Source organism: Pristis pectinata, chromosome 6, assembly GCF_009764475.1.
Source record: "Pristis pectinata isolate sPriPec2 chromosome 6, sPriPec2.1.pri, whole genome shotgun sequence".
Lineage (NCBI taxonomy): Eukaryota > Metazoa > Chordata > Chondrichthyes > Rhinopristiformes > Pristidae > Pristis > Pristis pectinata.
In genome coordinates, this window is record NC_067410.1 from 24,592,916 (window position 1) to 24,616,460 (window position 23,545).

At 37.4% G+C, this 23,545-nt stretch overlaps 1 protein-coding gene across 12 annotated transcripts in view; it reads right to left on the reverse strand.

Annotated features, from left to right (window-relative positions):
• LOC127571453 (ERC protein 2) overlaps nt 1-23,545 on the reverse strand; it is a 629,628-nt gene that overhangs the window by 265,163 nt on the left and 340,920 nt on the right. For 11 of the 12 annotated variants that reach the window (XM_052017829.1, XM_052017828.1, XM_052017827.1 and 8 more), the window contains one exon: nt 8,755-8,886. The exons of the other annotated variant lie outside the window; for it this stretch is intronic. In XM_052017829.1, the coding sequence (XP_051873789.1) occupies nt 8,755-8,886 (132 nt within the window). The remainder of the gene's footprint in view (nt 1-8,754; nt 8,887-23,545) is intronic. 12 annotated transcript variants of the gene reach the window in all.

Sequence of the window (23,545 nt, forward strand, 5' to 3'; positions counted from 1 at the left end):
TAGTAGTGGAGGGAGTGGTGGTGGTAGGGAGGAGCATTTCCGAAATGTTAGAATGGAAAGTGTCACTTGTTCCACACTATGTTCCTAAGATGTGTTTGGCACTTAAAAAAAACATGTTCTTAAACAAATTAACTCACTTATCCTTGATGATGTAAAGTTTATCAGAGTTTTATTTCCCAACTCCTTAATTAGAGATTTTTCTTTTACGTAGAAGGCCACTCAAAATTCAACGGCAATCTGCCGAGGATATAAATGGTTAAGGCTTTGAGTGTGAAATTTCTGGATGTTGTACAATCAAGAAGAAAAACCACTTGCATTTATGTGGAATTTTTAAACAACACTAATGCCCTAACTTCCTTACAAAGGCAAAAACTGATGGAAGTGGTGATAGCACAAGAATCAGAGAAGAAGTAGGTTTTGAAACAAGCTTTTCAAAATGTGTAGAGGGCAAATGTTCCAGAATACAAGATCTGCAAACACTAAATGCTCTGCCACCAGGTGGAGCTGGGAAAGGGAAGACATTTTATGTCACCCAGAGTGCAATGTCAGTCACAGCTTAGAGAAGGGAAGTCAGAGTTGAACAAAATGCTGAATAAAAATAAAACCAAGCTATGTTTCTTTCCATTAAGTTTAAATCAAACACAACACATTTCTACTTTATATTCACACATTATGTTGAAAAATTTGGGGCAAGACAGAACAAACCAAACCAAGGACATTCTCTTGGGAATGACAAATTTTCATACTTATGACCGAACATCAGCATTAAAACGGTCCCAAGTCAGATACAGTAAAGCAATCAAATAAGCCCAGACTTTTAAAAAAAACCTCAAAATAACTGCCTACTGCTTGTTGACACTTCCATTTTTATCTCTATTCCGGAATCAGACTCAAGCAATAGTGAGGAATGAGAGCAGATTTGTGCTGTGGAGACATTTCCACTGGTAATTGCATTCAGTCTAATAAAACTAAAGGAACAAGATAAATACTTTAAATAATTCAACCTTAAAAATCTGATAAATACACAACAAAATACACATATATTTTAAGCAGGGTGTCAAACATTTCAATTGCGCAATAGAAAACACCCAGGTCCTTTGTATGTACTCTCATTTTTCCACTGCACTACCAGTCCAAGAATTTACAAGCTTTTATTGCAAGTTTGCTGATTATAAATGCCCATTTGCATGGCGTTTTTGACCCTGGCAATAAAAGAGATTATCTGAAGCTGTTCTGTGATGCACATCTGTTTATATAAGACTGTGACTGGAATGATCAACTCAACCCCCATTTATAAAGAATTTCCTGGAGAAGCTCACACAGTAACAAATTCCTCTGATTTTATACTGACATGGGTTTTAATATTGTATGTAAATACTTCATAAGAAAGATTAATAAAGTCGACAACTGACCATTTGCATATGATAACATGGCTCCATCCTGCCCCTTAGCTTATCAGTTCAGAGTAACAACAGATTTTCATTTCTTTTCCTGAAAATTCTAGTTTATACACGAGGCTATCTGAATTGTAAAATTGTCAAATGAAGATATATTTTTGTTTTATAAACGGAGTAAGTATCAGACTTATGTGAAATGACTTAGTTGAACATCTTTCTTTAAAACAAAAGGAATGCGGGAATGTGAGTGCCAGAGCAAGGAGCTGGATTGTGCATCATGCAATTAACCGTATTGTCAATCTGATAACTCTGTACAATGTCAGCAACACTAAGTGCAGATCTAAGTAAGGGATGCACCAGTGCTGAACTACAGAAAATCTTTCAAATTGTATGCCACTGACAGTTTTAAACTCTTCTATAAAGAGACCCAAAACAAATCAGGTAACACAAGGAGAAATTAAGAAAAATAATAGGTTGATCAAAAAAATGGCTTTCATTGAATGGCAACATTGCAGCTGCAAGGTATAAACTTTACGTTAGCAGTGAATTTTGGTGCCTCTGGAGCTGTCGTTTTTTTATTAAATGAAAGACACCTGGATCCTGCCGCACATAAAGAAATACAGCAATAGGAAATACTCTTTGCTTATGATTGTGTCATGCTGCCAGAATGCACAGAACAGCTGCATGTCTGAGCTCTTGCCCAAGGCAAAATGATGAATCAACACCTGTGTGTGAGATTACTGTATTCTGGTAAATTCCGAGCTCGTTATCCCTCCTGCCCTGAACTCCCTTCCCATCACATACTGTGGATGTCAAGCTATAAACTTCACAGTAATTCAAAACATCCAATTATCAAGTATGCAGGCAAGAGACTTTCAGCATTTAGATTATGTTTTCCACTAATTATTCAGTTATCTCCATAACAAGAAATCTATCATAGGATTGATTTTCCACTTTTCAAAAATAATGGATCATTTATGAATTGCTACAAAATTAATGGATCATTCATTTTTAAAATATAATTGCTAATAATATGATTTAATTAAAGTAACTTAATTAAATCATAATAGCAATCCTTTAATGCTTTCCATTAAGTTAAATTGTTCATTTAACTGATAGAAACAAAAAGGATTACTTTTAGACAGTTATTTGTCAGCAGTTGTTGAGCAAAAATTGGGAAAAATCACATTTCAGCCATCAGTCAATGCAATCGCTGTAATAAAGCACAGAAAAATGCCTGAATTTTCATCAACCCTGACATAAACTGGTAACTTTTGCAATGGACCATCATAATCAGATTTTGGTGGCAAAGGATAGGCCTAAACACATTGCCAAAATAAAAATTGTTATAATTTAGTACAGTGCACAAACATGTCATCTACTCAGAAATCCCAGCAGAGATGAAAATGTTGGATGATTGAAAAATAGTGCAAAGGTAAAGCAAGCACATAATATTATACAGACCTTTACAATTGTAACAGTTGAACTAAACTGCTACACTTGGGCAATAAGCAGAAAATTGGAAGGATGAATTTTCATTTCCTCAGATGTCCCAAAGCATTGCTATTAACAAACAGGCTCAAAATCAATATTAACAAAGACAACAGTCAAAGATGATAACAATGTTCCTCTCCCCTAGTCTTGAAAATGTGTCCCTTTTAGGATTCTAAAGCATCTTCTTTTCTCCAAGATCATATTACACAAAACCAGTCTCATATGAAACCCACTTCACTAGCTGAATCCAATGTTGATGACAACGTAAATGTTTTTCCTCAAGTATCATCCTTCTACCCAATTTAAAATCTGCTGTCATCATCCTTTTCCTAGCTCAAAAACAACAACCTTAACATCACTATTCTTGCAAATCATTACCTCTTCTCAATACTCTATTTCCTATCCAATGTCTTTAAAAGCATTGTCACCTTCCAAATCTGTGTCTATCTACTCCATTGTTCTATGACTCAGATGGTGGGACTTCTCTGGCTTGGGCTGATTCTTGTACACTGAATCACAAGCTGAATCATCTGCAATGAGTCAGAGTCATATAACAGGACCACCATGTTAAGCACTCATCTACAGTAATCCTACACGGATCCCATTATTCTTCTCACATCCACATCAACTCTCCCCCTAACCATCACTCCCTCCCCCACCCCATTCTCCTGCTATCTACCAACACGAGGGACAAGTTACAGTGATCAACTACCCTACCAACTGGCACATCTTTGGCATGTGGGAGGAAATCCTTGTGATCACAGGGAGAATGTGCTTACTCCATACAACCACACCCAAGATCACAAGCGAACCTAGGTCTTGAGAGCTTTGAGTCAGCAGCACACTACTGTACTGCCCTAAGCACAATCCAGTACTTTTCATGACCATTATTACTAACACCAGATGTTGTTCCAAATTATAACAATTTAATTCCCAGATCCCACCATTCCCAGATGTTCTCTTCCCATTGCTGCTTCATTACCACTGTAATCGTTCAAAAGCATCTTTCAGTTTCTCATTTACATGCTACCTCTATTCAATATAGTTCATAGCCATAACAAACTGAACATGTATACCAATAATACTGAGCACTATCTCACTGCTACATCCCTGCTCCATTCCCCTGCCTCAAACATGTCACGTATTTCGTTGGACATCTTATATTGGATGAATAGAAGTTTCCTTCAAATAAATACAGGGAAGATTGAAGCCATTGTCTTTGGTACATATCATCAATACAGCTCCATGGCAACCATTTCCACCCCTAGGAATAGCCTGAAGCTGAGCCAGATTGCTTGCAACTTTGATACTGTGTGGAATTAAATTTTTATCCATACCTCATTGGTACCTTTGCTATTTCTGTCCTTGACTACGCCAAAACTATTCTGGCTCCCCACGTTTACTGGTACATATAAACTTGCGTTCAGCTAGAACTGTTGCTGCTTGTATCTTAACTTGCTCCAAATCTCAATTATCTGTTACATCTTGAAATGGCTCCCACCCTGATAACGGTCACTTTTACATTTTACATCTTGAAATGGCTCCCACCCTGATAACACTTTTACATTTCGCCCTACAACACTTCTGGATCTGTCCTCCTCAGGTTCTGACTTCTGGATCTGTCCTCAGGTTCTGACTCACACATCCTTGATTTTAATCACTCCATCACTAACCACCATGCTTTCTGCATTCTTCAGCATATAGCTCTGAAATGTTCTCCTTAAAACCTTATATCTTCTCCTTCAAACCTGACTCTTTGACTAAGTGTTTAGTCATCAAACCTGATTTTTCTGTGGCTTGGTGTCAAATTTTTGTTAAGTGCTTTCAGATGTTTCAATACGATGAAAAAGCTGAAAACTGCAAGTTGTTACTGGACCTGAGTGAAAATTAATAATAGAAATGCAAAGGATTTTGGATGGACAAGAAGCTGGTTAAAAGGAGTGAGAGCAGAGCAACAGTTAATGGATGCTTTTTAAACTGAACAGATGTTTTTCAGACTGAATTGAATAGTGCTCTCCATGGTTCAGTACTATGACATCTGCTCATTTCAATAGATGTAACAAAAAACTAATGATCTGAACATTGGTTTAAAGAGCAAAGTATTAACATACAGTGGATACAAAGCTAACAATCATAATTAATCATAAAAAAGGAACAGGAATCAACAGGGATAGGACAAAGTGCATTATCCTGGATAGCAGTTACTGGTGTGGTGTACAAAATGACCTTAAGTTGATTTGAGGTCAATTGTCTTCATTAAAAAGAAGTTGCATTGCCATTTCTTGAGAATGAAGATTCTGGGTGGCAGAGATATTAACCAAACTGCTTATGTTTTCTCAGGTCATATAGGAACAGGATGTAAATACCCCAGAGATGCACAGTTTTTGCTCAAGAAACCTCTGCATGTGGAATAGAGTTGTCAGCCTGCACTCATCCTAACAGTAGCTCCTTAACATGAGGCAGTAAGCCCATAGCCATCCCATGAGAATTAATATAGATGCGGGGTTGGAAACCAGCATTCAACATAGTTGTTAGCATTTAAAAAAAAATTGAAGACACCACCGTTGTTTCACTCTACTTTTCTAAGCTACTCAATTTAACTCTTATAAACTATGAACAAGTTTTAACCCCTTTCACCAACTGAGGCCAGGCAGTGGGTAGAGTGGTGATAGCTACAAATAAAGCAGGATAATTACCAGCCTGCTGCTCCAATCCAGACATCCAAGACTTTACACTAGAGGCTCTATGGAATCCCCACACCACGGACCAAACTTACTGGAGACTTGGTTGAAATACAATTTGCACCTGCTTTGCGTCTCATTGCTGTGTAATTCAGATCATAATGGTGGTCCTACATGGCTATCAAGCTGAACCTCCAGGAAATTAATCTAGGGTCAGAAAAGGCCCCGTGAAATAAAAATACTTAGAAATTATTTGTGTTTCCTTATGGATCAGAAGACAAGGGTTTCTTCCCTTCCTTGAGACTTCTTGCACCTTAATTCATCCCTTGAACATTGTTGCTTCTGGGGTTAGGATTCTAAACCCCAGTGTTCAAAATCAACTTTGAACACTTAGTAACAGTGTTCTTCCAACTGAAATTCACCTCTCATCTACTGGCCAAATAGGATCCCACTGGCACTGGTGGAAAGTTAAGCTCTGATTTGGAAATGTAGTTCACAAGCTAAAATTTCTGGGCTGGACCATGTGCTATCTGCCATCTTCTATTTTCCCCCAAAACCCATTTAATATCGCTCATTGATAAAAATCTCCCTCCTAACAAACATCAACTTTACACAAGACTTTTCAAATTGTAGAATCCAAAGCAATTTAAATTACATTGGAAAGCTTAGTTTTTTTGCATGGAGGTATTTCCCAAACTGCCAATCTGAAACAACAAACATTCCTAATAAATAGATCCCTTCTAACCAAGAAAACACATTAATATTTCTGATAAATGGTCACTGGACTAAAATAATAACTCTATACCTCTCTCTCTCCCTTATTATCTTTCTCCCTCATTATGTCTCTTTCTCTCTCTAGCTATTTCTCCCTCACTATTTCTTTCTCTCTCTCACTATTTCTCTCTCGTACATAGTCTCCATACATGCTGTCAGGCATGTTGAGTATTTGCAATTTTTTATTTAGTTGTTTTATGACAAAAAAATCCATTCAAAAAGCCAAACAAAATATCAATAATACGAATCTCCAAATAATTCATGATTACCACAGGCAGCAATTGTGAAGTCAATATACCTCTTTGGTTTGAGCTGCATAATGAGTAGATGTTCAGAAAGACCATTGAATGACTCAGATTAACCAAACAATATTAGTTGAAGGTTATGTTGAATAGTTGCATGTCAGCAGAATGAAATAAGGATGAAATAGAGAAAGAGGTTAAGATATCTGGAAGAAATCAAGTTAGTTAGTTAGTTGGTTTGTTTCATAATCACTATAGATATATAGGCGATCAAAATTTGTTTCCCTGTGAAAGAAAGTAAACAGAGGGAAATTTAAGAGTCAGGCAGAAGATGTACCTGGAAATCACAATTGAGATTCAAAATCAAGAAGTGGTGTGGAAAAGAGATATTTTGCATTATCATAATTTTAAGTAGATAAGATTAGGAACAGGAATGCATTATTACATAGAATAATCATGCAGTTGCATTTATAAAAATAACAGTAGCTTAGATGGTAAGTAAAAGTAGAACTACAAGGAAATAAGTTACAGTGATAAGAGATTCTATGGTTGCTATGTACCATTTAAGTAGTATAAGGTAAAATTAACATTGCTTCAAAGAATAAGAAAAGTTATTTGCATTCTTCAGCAGGAAGATGCCTGATTCATCTCAACCGTATATACTATAGAACTCTACATATGAAACTCATTACTGCAATTGCTATTTTAGCCATTTGAGTACACAGCTTTAATCTAATAATACAAAAGTGAAATAGATTTACAATATTTATCAATTAAGTTGCAATTCTAGGGTGCTAGAAACTGTTACTACATATATAATACTGAATAAACAAGTCATACTTCAAATTGTTTGTGTGACTGAAATATTTCATTCCAGAAAACATAAATGTGCATTTTGATCAATGGTACTCAAACAGTTAAAATTTATTCAATGTTCAATGGTCTTAAACATAACTTACACACTTTGAAATAACTGAAAAATGAGGACTGGAAGAAGAGCAAGTGAATATAGTGGCAATAGTCACAACTTGAAGCATTCACCATGAAAAAGTTTCATTCTATATCTGCTGGCTCCATACTTATAATTAGGTGAAGCCTGGCTGAAAGGTACAGAGAATGAAAAGTACAGGACATGAAAGAACTTTTAGTATTAGGCTTCTGTCAGGGAACAGTCACTGGATTTATGATGGATGACAGTGAAGGGATGGAAACACCTGTGGACTACATTTTTGTGGTTCTCAGCTCAGGATAAAACAATGGCGGATCAACAGAAACAATAAAGAATATTTCCACAATTAGCATGGAAGAATGTGAAGTTTTAAAATGAAACAATTATCTTGCTGAAGCACCAACAGCTAATTTTAGTTGGCAATCAAATTAAATCATTCAATGCAGGATTCAAACAAAGATAAATAGAAGTGACACTTTCGTGCCTGAGAAAGAATTGTGTGTTTGACCAATGGAATACGTTTTCTCTCATACAAGGAGGTTTGTCAATCTTTGTGACAGATTGCTCTCAACCAAACATTATTAAGTCAATTCGCAGCTTATAACTCTTATCTAGCAAGTTGACATGACTTTAGAACAGAATTAAGAATGGCAACTCAGGAAAAAATAAATAAATGACTCTTATGAAAAGGAAATTTAGCTCTGCACATTTATTACTGCCTTTACCATTACAAATTAAAACTGCATGACTTAAAAAAAACATTACAAGTTGTGTTACAAAGAGATTGGTAAATCTTCCTGAATGAGTGGGGCTTATATTTCATCACTCACTCACAGAATGCTTTCATGTTTAATAAAGTGCCACTTCTGTTTATCTTCAGTTTAATCCATAAGAGGTCATTAAAATTTACAATATAATTTGAGTAAAATTAGCTTAAAGTTATTCTGACCATTCAACAAAATAAACAAATTCTTTAACATTTTGTTTGCAAAGGACAAAAGCTAAACAACTGGGCAACATTTGTCCAGACAATTTGTATTTCAACTGTGAATCCTTTCTCAGAAATGAAAGATGCTACAGATTTTCAAAATAATGAAGTTATTTTAAAAAAAACACACAATGGGAGGGAGTGTGGTTAAAAATTTGAAATCCATTGAATGTCCCCTGACATTATGCCACTGAGAAGAAAGGGTAAAGGCAAGTTCTCTCATGCAGACCTGTTTCTCTGCAGAAGATCTAGAAGCCTCTTCCTGGGCGAGAACCACCTCTCTCTCCGCATTTATCTGTACGCTCTCACGCAGGGCTTCTTCCAATTCCTCAATTCTTTCGTCTTTCTTTTGCACTGATTCCTGAGAAAAAGCAGGAAAACTAGGAATATTATTTCAAAGGATAACTGTTAGTATTTCTCCCAACATGTTTCCGGGCGTAACCATTCTCAGAGATTAAAATTAAAACAGAATAAAACTCTGAAATGATAAAAATTAGAGGTGAAATATACATAAATCATCACAATCTACCAAAAGTACATTTTGTATAAAAGAAATAGAACACTAATCAATGGTCCTGCCCTGCAATGTTCAACATTTTGCCACTCAACTATAGATGTAAGATGAGTCGAAAGGTAAACCTGCAATTAGAAACGTTAAAAGAGAGCCAATTCAGTCCAATGTTCTGGAACTGTTGATACATAGGCTAGACATTGAAAAATTGTACACACAAGACGAAAGTTAATCAAATCATGAAATGGTATGGATCTGTGGCTTCTAATTTCTGAAAATGGTCCTTTTCACAACTATAAGTGAAAACAAAACAAAAACAAATAAAAGATACATAAGCTGTTGTTGGAGCTGACTGGTCACACAGGGACACTGTGTGACGGTTATCCAACATATAAATTGAACTTGACAGCATGGTAGCAATTTAATTCACTAAAATCAACAGTGAATGTGTTACCCACCTCAATACTGAAGGGGCAATTTTAAATCCATATGTGGAACTTGACAATGGGGCTATTTTCAGAATTTTGTAGCACATTGGTGAAAAAAAAAGCATTTTGAGAGATTGCCCTTAAATGAGATGTAAGTGCAGCCAGAAACAGAACAAAAAAGCAAAGACATATTATATACCAAACATTCACAAGTATTGTAATTCCTAAGAAAGGGGTGCAAAAATGGTTTCTAAGTAAATTTGGGTTATTTGATCAAGCAGAAGTACTGTATATGTATTAACCTTTCAAAGTAAACTCTAAATACAGTAAATAAGTTATTGGAAAATTAATGGTTTGGCTTTTATAGAATAGAGCATTAAAATTTCCTTTTGATAAAATGTAGTATTTAAATTTGATAGTCAAATAAATCATCATCTATCTATAAACTTCCTTTGAAAATACATACATAAAAACGCTTTACTCCTCATTCCCCAAATGCTCAAAGTATGTAGTGAAAATTATTTGTAAATAATTAAGAAGTAAAATTATTTGACCATCATATTTATGCCAATTCCTGATGACAGAAATCCCAAACAAATTTGGTCTACTTTTATCCATGTAGCCTGCATATTCCTCCACTTTATAAATTTTTCCATTAATGTCATTGTGTAATCTGACAATGATGACTTTAAATTGATGGCCTCTCTTCAATTAATCCCCAAACAGAAGAATTAGTGGAATTTACTCACTTTACGAAACCAATTATGGTTCAAAAATCTCTATTAATTTTTTCTTCTGAAAGAAAAACACTCGTTCCTATATATTCTTTACTCTGGTATTAACTTGGTTAATATACACAGTATATTTGCTCAAAAGGGGTCTCCAAAATGGACACAAGGACCTAGCCACTGCCTTGCACTGTTATACCTCTATTTTCAAGACATAAAATAACATTTATCCTTTAGATGGCTTTACCTATCACAAGCTTTTTGATGGAATTACATATTTGAAATTCTCGGTTTCCATTTATCCACATCATTTAGGAATATTCTGAACGGATAATTACATTTTATTTTACCCTCCCAAAATCAGACTTCTCAGCAGTGTTGTATTTGTCAATTATCCACTCATTTCATTTAACTGTCCAGATCTTTTCCAAAACTCCCTTCAATGTCCAAAGAAATCCAAAGTGAAGCTCTTTATACTCAAAGCAAAATCATCATCTACAGTGAGAACTATAGTGGAACCCATGGAGTTTTGCATCATATGCCCATCTTGATTAAAGTCATTGACCCGATTTTGTGATAGTAAAAAGTTGAAACTGCTTTCATTTGTCATCAATAGTCTGGAAAAGAGACACCAAGTATTACATTTTTTTTTACTTGTATAGTTTAACACAAATGTTGAAGCTAGCCAATACTAATTTAGCACACCTTTGAAGGCTGCATATTTCTAGTCTTTTCCACCATAATCAAGAGAAACCAGTTGAACCAAAGTGAATTTCAGCTACTTCTAAACTAATCCCATTACAAAATATCCAGAGAGTCAGATGCTTGATTACATGAAGTCAGCAAGAGGTTCATGGCATACTAATCCATAATTGCTGTGGGGCAAATTCTCATGCCCTAAAAAATAACTTAAGTTATGCATATGGATTGTAATTCATTACCCAAGTGTTTCAAAAAATAAAGTAACTTAAAATAGAAAAAGTTATTTATGATATTGCAGCCTCCACTTTAATCAAATGCACATCCTTTATTTTGGAGGGGGGAACACTACCTTGTAGATTTTTGTGAGAATTCTTGCCTTGCCAAAGTAACAACATCATAACTACAGGGTGTCAGAGATTTCACTGACCTCCTGTTTGTCACCAGCTGATGTCAGAAAGAGGTGTTTTTGCTAGATTTTCTTGGGAAGCTTTGATGTCAGTAGCAGATTTACTTTGCAACTAACTTCAAATAGTGGGTTGATAACTCTCTCTGTTTCCTGCTCCTCAGTCACACATCCAAGTTATTAAATTTCTTTGTACCAAATATCTAAACATTGAATAGCACCAGATAATAAATGAAATGCCTCACTGAACACATCTGAAAACAAATATAAACAACATTTATCGTACTGACTTTTTAAAAAAAATGTGAAACAGAGGCTTGGAGAGTTTAGGAAAAGCAACAGTTTGAATATCTGATGCCAGAGTTCAAAAGAGATGTTGGTAGAAAGCAGGTACTGTAAGCTGATTAGTGGATAGCTGGTCAGTCTTTTCAGTTGTTTAATTTCTGCTTTATAAATTCTAAACTCTAAAAGGTAAAGAACATCAGGGCAGCTCAGCTGAATGAAATGCTGTAGCATTTAGTAACTGGTGGATTCTTCCAGGGACACAAATGCAGACAGTGTCTCCAGCTGCAGCAGCTTAAGCTCTAGGTTTTGAAGCTGGAGCTGTGGCTGGAATCATTATGGTTTACCTGCAAGGCTGAGGGCTTGGCAGATAGCACATTTAGAGTGGTGGTCACAACACAGTTTAAGAATATGCGAGCAGAGAGGGAATAGGTAATCACCAGACAGATCAAGAGGAGCAGGCATGCAGTCCAGGAGCTCCTGCAGAGTCTGCGATGCCACTGAATGACTAGAGAGCATCCTCTAGGGTGAGGTCCCTAGCCAGAGGACGTGGTCCACACCAGTCCCAATAACAGAGGTATAAAAGAGAGGCGTGGTCCTGCAGGCAGAGTTTAGGGAACTAGGAAAGTTAAAAAAGCATGACGGCAAAATAAGGCGATGTGCACTTGTGCTGCATCATGACCTGCAGATGCAGCCTTGCCAGATAGTTTTACGTTATAAAGAAAGAACCTTTTATTAAAGTCCTCAAACCATCCTTTGCTCAGATTAAAGAAGGCTTGACTAACTGTGGCTTTTCAAAAATATTCACATGATATTCTTATGGATAACCATTCCATCCATAAGCTCTTGTCCTCTGCATGTCTTCAATTCATAAGCTCAAAGTTTTCTCTGTTTTCACTAATGTTTTGTCACAAACTTGCTAAGTTACTTTGGCAATGGCTGAGGCACTTGATATTATGGGTATCTCAAATTTCATTTTTTTTTCTTAAAGACAAACCTCACCATCAACTTCTTCACCCTAAACAAGTAGCCAATGGCTGGAGCAATAATCCCACCCTTTAGTTTGTCCAAAAATTTAACTTTGTTATCACTTTCTTTTGCCTCTTGGGTTTCATTTCACTGGCTGAACATACACTCATATTTCTTTTAGGGGCCACTAAGACTATGAGATGCAGATGGCGATAGATGGGAGTGATACTAAATGCTGCTCACACTAGTTCTTCTATCACACTGTGGCCACACAGAAGCCTCATCTGGAATTAGTCTTGGGTTTCCACTGCAAAATCACAAAACTGCAATATATAAGGGTTTATTATATGTTGTAGGATAGAGTATAATCCAGGAATGAGGGCTTGTAAGAAAGGTTCTGCAATAATCATGGGAAATTTTGGTTATCGTGTAGATTGGACAAATCAAATTAGTAAGGGTAGTCTTGAGAATGTATTCAGAATGTTGAAGAATCAACTGAAGAACAGGTTACTTCAGATCTGAATTAATTCATGATTTCATAGTAAAGGGTCCCCTAGAAAACAGTCATGATGGCATGGCAAAATACCATGAAGCTATCAACTTAAACACTTAAATCAACCTAAATATCAACTTAAATCAACCTAAATATCAACTTAAATAAAGGCAATTACAACGGTAGGAGAACAGAGTTGGCTGAGGTAGCATGAGAATATAGATTATTGGGTAAAATGGTAGATCAGCAGTGGCAAACATTTATAGGGATAGCACATAAATCTTAGCAAAGATATATTCCGGTGAGCAAGAAAGGCTGTACAAAAAGGAGGTGCCATTCATGGTTGATTTAGGAATAAAAGGCATACAATGTTGTAAAGATTAGTGGTAGACCAGGGGATTAACAAACTTTGAAAAACCAACAAATGATGATTAAACATTGTAAAGAGGGAGAAGATAGAATATGAGAGCAAATACTAAATTATATAATACTGAGAGCTTCTACAGATATATAAAAAGAAAGTAGATAGAAGTAAACGTTGGTCCTTTGCAGGATGAGACTGGAGAAATGGCAAAGATCATAAAAATTCTTTTGGATCAATCTTCACAGTACAAGACACTAAAAGGTAGTCAGGGGAGCCTAGTTAGGGAGGAACTGAATCACTATTACTTTGGAGAAAAAAAACGTCACTGGGCCTGGTGCCTGCACCCTAGGGTCTTAAATGAAGTGTTTATAGACATGGTGAATGCATTGGTTATAATGTTTCAAAATAGTCTGGATGTTGGAGTGGATCCACAGGATTGGAGAACCACAAATGTAATGCCACTATTCAAGAAAGGAGGGAGATAGAAAGCAGAAAACTATAGGCCAGTTGACCTACACCTGTCATTGGGAAAATGCTGGAATCCAATATAAGGGAAATGATATTTGGACGTTTAGAAAATCATAAATGTGATCAAGTAGTCAACTCAGTTTTATGAATTTATATTTGACATATTTTCTTGAGTACCTTGAAGATGTAACAAACATCATGGATAACGGGAAAGCAAAGATGTGGTGTATTTAGATTTCAGTAAGGCATTCAATAAGGTGCACATAAAAAGTTGCTGCATAAAATAAGAGCACTCATGGTTGGAAGTAACATATAGACATGGATAGGGGAGTGGCCGACTAACATAAAATAGAGTCAAAATGAAAACAGAATGCTGGAAGAATTCAGCAGGTCTAGGAGCTTCTGTGGAGGCCAAAAGAGTAAGCTGACATTTCGGGTTGAGACCCTGCATCAGGACTGAAAGGGAAAGATTGCCAGTATGTAGCTGTAGGAAGTTGGTCAGGGGGTGCAGGGGATAGAGGTTGGTAAGTGATCAGTGCAACCTAATGGTGAGGGGATGATGGAGAGGTGGAACTGGGTGGAGGAGGGAAATGGAACAGAGGCTAGTAGGTGATAGGTGGAACCAGATGGGGAGGGGATGATGGGCAGATGGAACCAGGTGGGTAGGAGGGGGATATGAAGGAAGAACATACAGAGAATAAAACTAGGTGGACAGGTAAGTGTGTGCGGGAGGAGAACATGCGGTATGGTTTACTTGAAATTGGAAAATTCAATGTTCATACCATTAGCTACCCAAGTGGAATATATGTTCCTCTTCCAATTTGTGTTTGGCCTCTCTGTAGCAATGGAGAAGGTAAAGGACAGAAAGGACAATATGGGAGCGGGAAGAAGAGTTAAAATAACATGCAACCGGAAGCTCAAGATGGCAATTGCAGACAGAGCACAGGTACTCTGCAAAACAGTTGTCCAATCCATGCATGGTTTCTCTTACTGAATGATGAGGCAGGGTTGAGGGAATAGACTGGCCAACTGCTGCCCATTTCTTATTTCATTATTGCAGTCTATTCTATGTATCTAGGATCAAACTTCAGAATCATGTGTGTGGTTAGAGATGGGAGTTGCAGCAATACCAAGATCATCAGCTACGTATTGTATTTCCTTTATGCATCCACCTAAACTAATCTTCAGAAGATGGTATTAAAAGTTTTAAATTTACTGTCATGGGAAATAATTCTAAACAGTATTCATTTTAAAGATGGATGACATGATATAAAAAAATTAAAGAACTATTTCTGATTTCATGCTTCCTTGTACATTCAATATTAGATGAAGCTATCTGCTGTAGAAACAGTCATGCTTTATTCAAAAAGACAACAAAAATAGTCCCTCATTAGTACTTTTAAATATTACACAGAGCTAACAAAATGAATGGTGAACAGTTCTCAAATTCCCTATACCATCAGTTTTGATTGTTAATCAAGGTTTGTTAATGTGCACGCATCACCATGGTAAAGCAACTCCATGGTGAAGCTGTGAAATTAGAATAGAAAATAGGATGAATTAATATTTGTCCAGTAGCATCTCCTCCTTGAATAGTGAGTGAGGATATTAAAATGGCATGTTAAAGACTGCAAACCAATTTACAGCATCATGTTTTCTGGATTACTTAGTACATTTTTTTTTACACACAGGACAACAGCCGTTGAATTGAGTGACTGGCATCCCTGCAATTACAGGGGACTATTACTCATTTTTTGCACCTAAACGTAAAATCTTTCATTCTGTAATAATAGTTTTTTTCATATTAAAGAGGTTGTATCAATGCAAAATGGAATACTTCTGTGAATTGCCAGATTAATATCAAAACAATAAAATTCAGATACATGGCTTTTTTGCTGTGAAACCTATTCATGTCCATGTGCTAATGAGATGATGGCTCTCAATAACAGAATTGCCTGGAAACTAAATTGCGTACTACCATATATCTGTGTGCTAGACAGCTACACATTAAACCTAATGGAAATTCGGGGACTTGTGCATGAATCTATAACTTTCCCTCTGGACCTTTGTACTTTGAACACACCAATCAGTGGGAACTCATCCGTATTAATCCCACCACCCAGCACTTGGCCTATAGCCTTCCATACCGAGGTGATTCAAGTGCTCATATAGACACTTCTTAAATGCTGACAGTGACTCTGCTTCCTCCACTCCCTCTGGCAGTGTCTTCCAGGTACTTGTCACTCTCTGGGTGTAAAAAGTTCTTCTCAGATCCCCGCTATATCTCTTACTTATTACCCTAAATCTATGTCCTCTAGTTTTATCTACCACTGATACAGGGAAAAATTTCTTGCAAGTATACCCTATCAATAGCCCTCATACTTTTATGTACCTCAGTCACATACCCTCTTAACCTCCTCTACTCCAGAGAAGACAGACCTAGCCTCTCAAGTCACTCCTCATAACTGAAATGGTCCAACCTTGGTAACATCCTGATGAATCTCCTCTGAACCCTCTACAGAACTATCACATCTTTCCTATAGTGTGGTGACCAGAGCAACACGCAGTAATCCAGCAGAGGACTTACCAATGTTTTATGAAGTTGGTGCATAGCCTCTCTACTTTTGCATTTGAAGCCCAATGAAGGGCAGTGCCCCATAGTCTTCTTAACCACTTTACTTAGCTGCACTGCCACATTCAAGGATCTTTTTCTTGAACACCAAGGTCCTTCTGTTCCTCAATAGACCATAGGACCTTAACATTCATTCTGTATGTCCTAGCCTTATTAGTATTCCCAAAATGCATCATGTCAGATTGATTTGGATTAAACTCCATCTGCCATTTCTCAGCCCATTTCACCAACATATCAATATCACTCAGTGGCCTACGACCACCCTCCACACAGTCAACAATTCCACCAATCTTCACGTCGTCTGCAAACTTACTGATCATGCCTCCTACATACCAATCTTTCAAGTATATTACAAACAGGGGTCCCAGCAATCATTCAAATATATTATAAACAAGGGTCCCAGCACCAATCCTTGCGGAATGCCACTAGTCAGAGGCATCCAATCACGAAAACAACCTTCTACCATCACCCTCTTCCTCCAATCGCCAATTTTGGATCCAATTTACCAACTTACCCAGGCTCCCATGGGCCCTATCCATTTGGACCAGTCTCCAATGTGGGACCTGTCAAAGGCCTTAATGAAGTCTATGTTAAGCACATTTACTGCACTGTCCTCATCATGGCACTTTATTACCTCTCAAGTCAGATAAGATCTGCCCTTGACAAAGCCATAATAACGACCTTTGATTAGTCCCTGCCTTTTCAAGTGATCATTAATTCCTCACTCGGACTTTTTTTCCCAATAACTTTCCTCCTACTGATGTTAGACTCACAGGTCTGTAATTATCAGGTTTTTCCCTGCTGCCTTCTTGAAAAGGGGGACTAAATTTGCCATCCTCCAGTCATCTGGTACTTCACAATGCCAGTGAAGAATTAAAAATCCATTTCAGAGCTGTGGCAATCCCTTCTCCCTTGCCTCCCATTGCAGTTGGGGATAAATCTCACCCAGCCCCAGGGATGTATTCTCTTTAAGCCTGCTAAGGAATCGGGTAACTTCTCTTTATTTATGGAGACGTGTACTAGGATTTCACCTTCCCCTTCACTGAATCATCCAACTACAAAGTCTGTTTCCTATGTGATGCCAAAGTGAACATCATTTCTGGGATTTTATCCACATGAATATCGCCCAAATAATCTGCAGCCAATCCATGCAGAAACAAGATTGGCCAATTATTGTGTGACGTACTTTAGCCTTACTTAAAGGTGCCATGCTTGAACAAGTGCCAGCCAGTGAAGTCCAATGCTAACAACCAGCCTCAGGAAGCTCTCACCTAACAAATATACTTTCTCTGATCCTCTGCTAAGCCCCTAGCCACCCCAGTAGCAATTACCTATCAGCTCACAATCTTCACCTGCAGTCTGATGATTCAAATGCCTTCTCACCCTGGAGAGCTACCGATCTGATAGACCCACCACAGCTGACAATCATCATACCAACACATGAAAAACACAATGATGTTGGAGGAACTCAGCAGGCCAGGCAGCATCTGTGGAGAAAAGCAGGGGGTCAATGTCCTGGGTTAGGACCCTTCTTCAGGAGTCCTGAAGAAGAGTCTTGACCTGAAACATTGATCGCCTGCTTTTCTCCACAAATGCTGCCTGGACTGCTGATTTTCTCCAGCATCATCGTGTTTTTCATCTAGATTCCAGCATCTGCAGTCCTTTGTTTCTCTATCAACAAAGGAATTTGTGCTGCCCAACAATCCATAGCAGCTAACCTTCATCCCCATCCCTACCAACTCTCACCTTAAATTCTCCAACTGATCCTGATCCTTCTACCTGTGATCCTGACCCTTGTCTAATCCTTAAACCTACTGGTTTCTCACCTCTACCTGCTTATAGCAACTCTGTTGATCTCAGCCCACTAAGTTCCCTTCTAATTCCTAACATTCCCCCACCACCTTTCTCCACAAAGTAACACCATTCCAACCTTGTGTGTACCGAACTACCTGCCTCAGCTGGTATGGAGTTAACATACCTGAATTAATCTCCTTCAGTTTCTAGCCAAACCTATTTCCACTGGACAACAATACTTCAAAGAATTGGGCAGCTGCATTAATGGGGTACCTCGTGATCTCTGTCCCCTCCCATCTTCAAATCAGATTGCCAATCAGTACTATAATATTTTAAACACTCTTTTTTCAAATGTGTGCTTCAGACTGTGCTTCAAGCTAATAAATCAGCCATGATCAAATGGCGGAGCAGACTCAATGGGCCAAATGGCCTAATTATGCTCTAATGTCTCATGGTCTTATTTTCACAACTACCTCAGCTTTTCAAACCCATTCAATGCTTTGTCAGACTAATCAACTAACAATAGGAAAGCTAAGTATAATTTAATGTTATCTAAGATTCAAAATAAAAAATATCTGCCATACTTCATTTCTGGATCAAACTCCTGGAGCTTCCTAACCAACAGCATAATGACAGAATCTTCATTTCCAAGACTGGATGTACTACTCAAGGGAAATTAGGAATGAGGAGTAGCTGTTGACGATCCCCATGCCACCCACACCTCGTAAATAAATTAAGAATATCTTGGTACCTAAGAAACAACTTCCCCATTACATTACAATGATTCATTTCAGCCACCTCCAGCTTTTCAATTATTTGAAAATTTATTTTATTGAGCGAAGTGCATGTGACAATGTCCAAACTGTGGAAAAAAATATATATGTAGGATTGTATATTTATGAAAGAAAATAGTGTACACTTCAAAAAAACAAAAGGAAAGCTTTAAAATATCCCAAAGGAACAGTTAAACTATAAAATTTGGGTTAATTAGTTTAGCATGCATCTTCTTCATTTAAGGGAGTACTTTTGGTTCTATCTTCACCTACTGTAATAAAGGTACACTGGATAACAAATGTCCAAATTAACCTGTTCTTGTTGTTTTAAGATTTAAACATAGGCTGATTGCATCAAGAACTTACTCAAAATTCATATTAACTTATCTTCTATATTTCATATTTATGGCAGAGAACTATTGCCTGGACTTTGCAGTTAGTGATAAAGCAACTAATGCCAATCACTTATTACTGCTACCCTTGCCCACAGACTTTATACGGGGCTCTATACTCAACCTTGTTGCAACTGTGAAACCAATTTGATAAAACACCCTCCAGAACCCATGCAAGGAGGACAAGCATCTGTATACCTCATTAACAAATCTGACTGAAGGCTCTTTACTGAACAAAGTAAACTTTGAACCAGGAAATGGAAGTTAGAAACTTTAATTCTATGATACATCAAGTGAAGAGGGAAAGGCAGGTGGGACTGAATGAGAGACAAAAGGGATAAAGGAAAAGTGATCTTACAAGTTGTGAAAGAATGAGACTCATCATATGTGAAAATTAGTTTCCAGTATAAGAGCTTGTAAGGTAGCAAGTAGACTTAACATGCCATTAAAATTTTACTTATACTGGAATTAGAATGTCTTTTTTTCCCCCAGTAGCATGGTGGGTATTGATAACACAACTACAGCAAATTCACTACTGAAGAGTTACAACGCAACATGATGTAGCTATAATTCTACCCCACTTCATTGATCATGGCTATTCACAGAAATGCTATTGCAAACTATGGACCTTTATATGCCTGCAAAGATATAATGCATACATGCCTTATGCTGCAATGCTACACTGTAGGAACTGCTCATAATTTTTCTGTTAAGTATAACTAAATATATCACAGTTGGTTGAAGCAGATTCTATTATTTGTCATTTGTACATATACGTGTGATTGGTCCTTTAGAATTGCAGCTGATGTGCAGGATTTTCTTCAAATTTTTGCATTAAATACCAGACAACTTTATACCTTGAAATATCTTCCATTTGTAATATCTAAATTTATGAAGTTAGCACTATTTACAAAGGAATAAATTTCACTTTGTAGCAGCCTCTGTGGAAGTCAATATTTGTACATTAGTTTGCACTGCTTTGACTTTAATGACCTGTGCAAACTTGGCTTTTATAACCTTCCTGTGTTTTCCCCTCAGCTGCAGACTTCTTCAAATTAAATTCTTTCAACAATGGCACAGTTTTTCTCCTGAACATAGTTTTAAAATATTGGCTGTAGTTCAAGACACATTTCAGCAGCACATATGGAATTTATCCACTACTTAATAGAACCCCCACAGGTCAAGTGAAGACAAATGCATACAAACTCATCCGAGTTAACAATCTTGAAATATATTAATACTCTATTTGGTAGAGCAGATAAAGACCAATTGGTTTCAAATACTGTGATTGATTGATTTAAAATATGAGCACTGTGAACTTTATTCCACTGCATATTATTCACTGATAGATGTTGGCCTTATTTTCTGTCACTGGTTTAAAATGCTCTGTTTGGAACTGTTTACTTCCACCACTTATCACTGTTTTTTCTGTTAAAAAAAACAGAAAAAAATACTCCTTCACAAAAAATGTGCAAATTTGATTGAGGGGAAAAATATTGTCCGCAAGAGAGGTTTAAAGCCTGGGGCTCTGGGGCACACCTTTGCCTTTAAGCTTCCATTCTGGTTAGGCTAAATCCACTTAAGTGATTTCCTGCACAACCATCCTGTGGAGCTTATCTAAGTAAAAGACCAATATCATTGATTTCATTAGAAATAACCTCAAAAAATAGCCACAGAAGTCAAATAAACTGTGAACCCGGTGATCAAGTTGGACAACATCGATTCCGTCAAGACTAACATTCAGCTATTTATGACCAGGGACAAAAATATATTTAACAAAGGTCTGCCTATCTTTGGAATTTGCCAACCTAGAGGACTGTGGATAATCAGTTTTGGAATGCATTCAAAGCTGTGATCAATACACTTTATGTTTAATAAGGAACTAAGTGGAGAAACAAAGGACTGCAGATGCTGGAATCTAGATGAAAAACATGATGATGCTGGAGAAGGAAAGCAGGCAGTCAATGTTTCAGGTCAGGACCCTTCTTCAGGACTGTTCAGGACCCTTCTCCAGCATCATCTTGTTTAGGAACTAAATGGACTCTAAGGGAATCAATGAAAATGGAGACTGGGCAAGAATGAATGGGGTAGAATGATAGAGCAAGCACTGGGGCTGTATGGCCTACACCTGCTCCCATTTGTTACAAATGCATTTTTAAATTTGTCCTTGTGTAAGTTGCTTACATAACTTGTCACCCCGGTTTTAAAGCTGTCTGCCTTTGCTGCAAGCAACTATTTAGTAAGAAAACCACAGCCAATGCAAGCAATGAAAAGTGTGAAATTCAAGAGAGAAAGTGGTGTTGAAAGCCTTGCTGTCTGATCAACGTCCTTTATAACAGTGGAGAAAAACTCAAGTATGCCCAAATTCTGTCATGACTGTCAAGCAATTGAACTGAATTTAATGCAAGCTAACACAAGTAGACTGATTTAGGATGGCAAAAAGAAAGATGTTAATCATATGGTACAAATTACGCAGAGCAGATACAAGTAATGATCCCGAAGCAAATAAACTAAGGGTCAAAACTGAAAATATTATCATGTCAGCTACATTTTCAATCTACATGTTTAAATTAACCATTCTTCAGACATACACTTCAATTTTCTTGCTAAATAAGAATGCACCAAATAAAAACTGCAAATTAACCAAGCACCAACACAAAAGTAATTGTTCCGGAAAGACCGATGTTCCATACTGGATTTTCATCCAACAGATTAGATTGGTCCACATTTAACTTTCAACCACACGATTTGCCAGATTGCCTTCAAGATGGCTAAAATGAGATAATGTTCTATGAATCATTTGCTCTACAGACTTTGCTTGTATGACCTGCAAAGAAATTTTCTCTCACACTGACATTCGGGTTCACAAGCCATTTTTGCTTTGGAAACTGATTTGTGGTATTATAAAGAATTTACAGTACAGAAATTGGCCATCCTGGTTAACTGGTCTAAAGGACTTTTCCATGCTGCAGGTCCAAATGAAAGTCACGTAAGAGCAACATCCAGGGAACCACAATGACCAACGCATTGCAAAGAACGACGTTACAACAGAAGACCACCACTGCACTGGAAAATAGATTCTAATTTCTTATTTTTGAATAATTCAATGACTAAGCAGAAGCTATCCAACAGCTTTTGAAGTGGTGCTGCAGATGGGTCAACTGCCTCACAGTTCTAGCGATCCTCATTTGATTCTGACCTCCAATGCTTTCTCTGTGGAGGCTTATCTTTCTTTCTGGGTTTCCCCAGTGATTCAGTTTTCTCCCACATGTCAAAGACATGCTGGTTATCAGGTTAATTGGTTATTGTAAATCACCCCTAGTGTAAGTGAATGGCAAGAGAATCGTCAAGATTAACAGACATGTGTGAAAGAATATGTTGCAGAGAGGATTTAGGGAATAGGATTGATGGGATTACTGAGAGCTGGAAAAGACTCAATGGGCCAAATGGCCTCATATTTTGAGAACATGTGAAATTTTAATTGCTGATAAAGAAAAAAATTACTTGTCTTGCACCAAAACTCCTTAGAATTATCAGTCATTTTTTGGACAGTTAATCTAGAGGAGAAATTGTGGAGGCCCATGCAGAACTATTTGCTTCATCGTTAGCCACTGGTGACGTTCTTGAAGACTGGAAGGTGGCTAATGATGTTCCATTGTTTAAGAAGGATAGCAAGGATAAGCCAGGGAACTACAGGCCGGTCAGTGTTCTGAGGGACAGGATCTACCAGCATTTGGATAGACAGAGTCAGATTAGGAGAGTCAGCATGGCTTTGTGTATGGAAAGTAGTGCTTGACAAACCTTTTAGAGTTTTTTTTGAAGAGGTAACCAAAAAGGTATATGAGGGTAGGGTAGTGGATGTTGTCTATTTGGACTTTAGCAAAGCCTTTGACAAGGTCCTGCATGGTAGGCTGGTCTGGAAGGTTAGGTCCCATGGAATCCAGGGAGAGTTAGTTAGGTGGATTCAAAATTGGCTCAGAGGTAGGAAGCAGAGGGTGGTGGTTGAAGGTCGTTTCTCGGAATGGAGGCCGGTAACTAGTGGCGTGTCGCAGGAGTTGGTGTTGGGACCCTTGTTATTTGT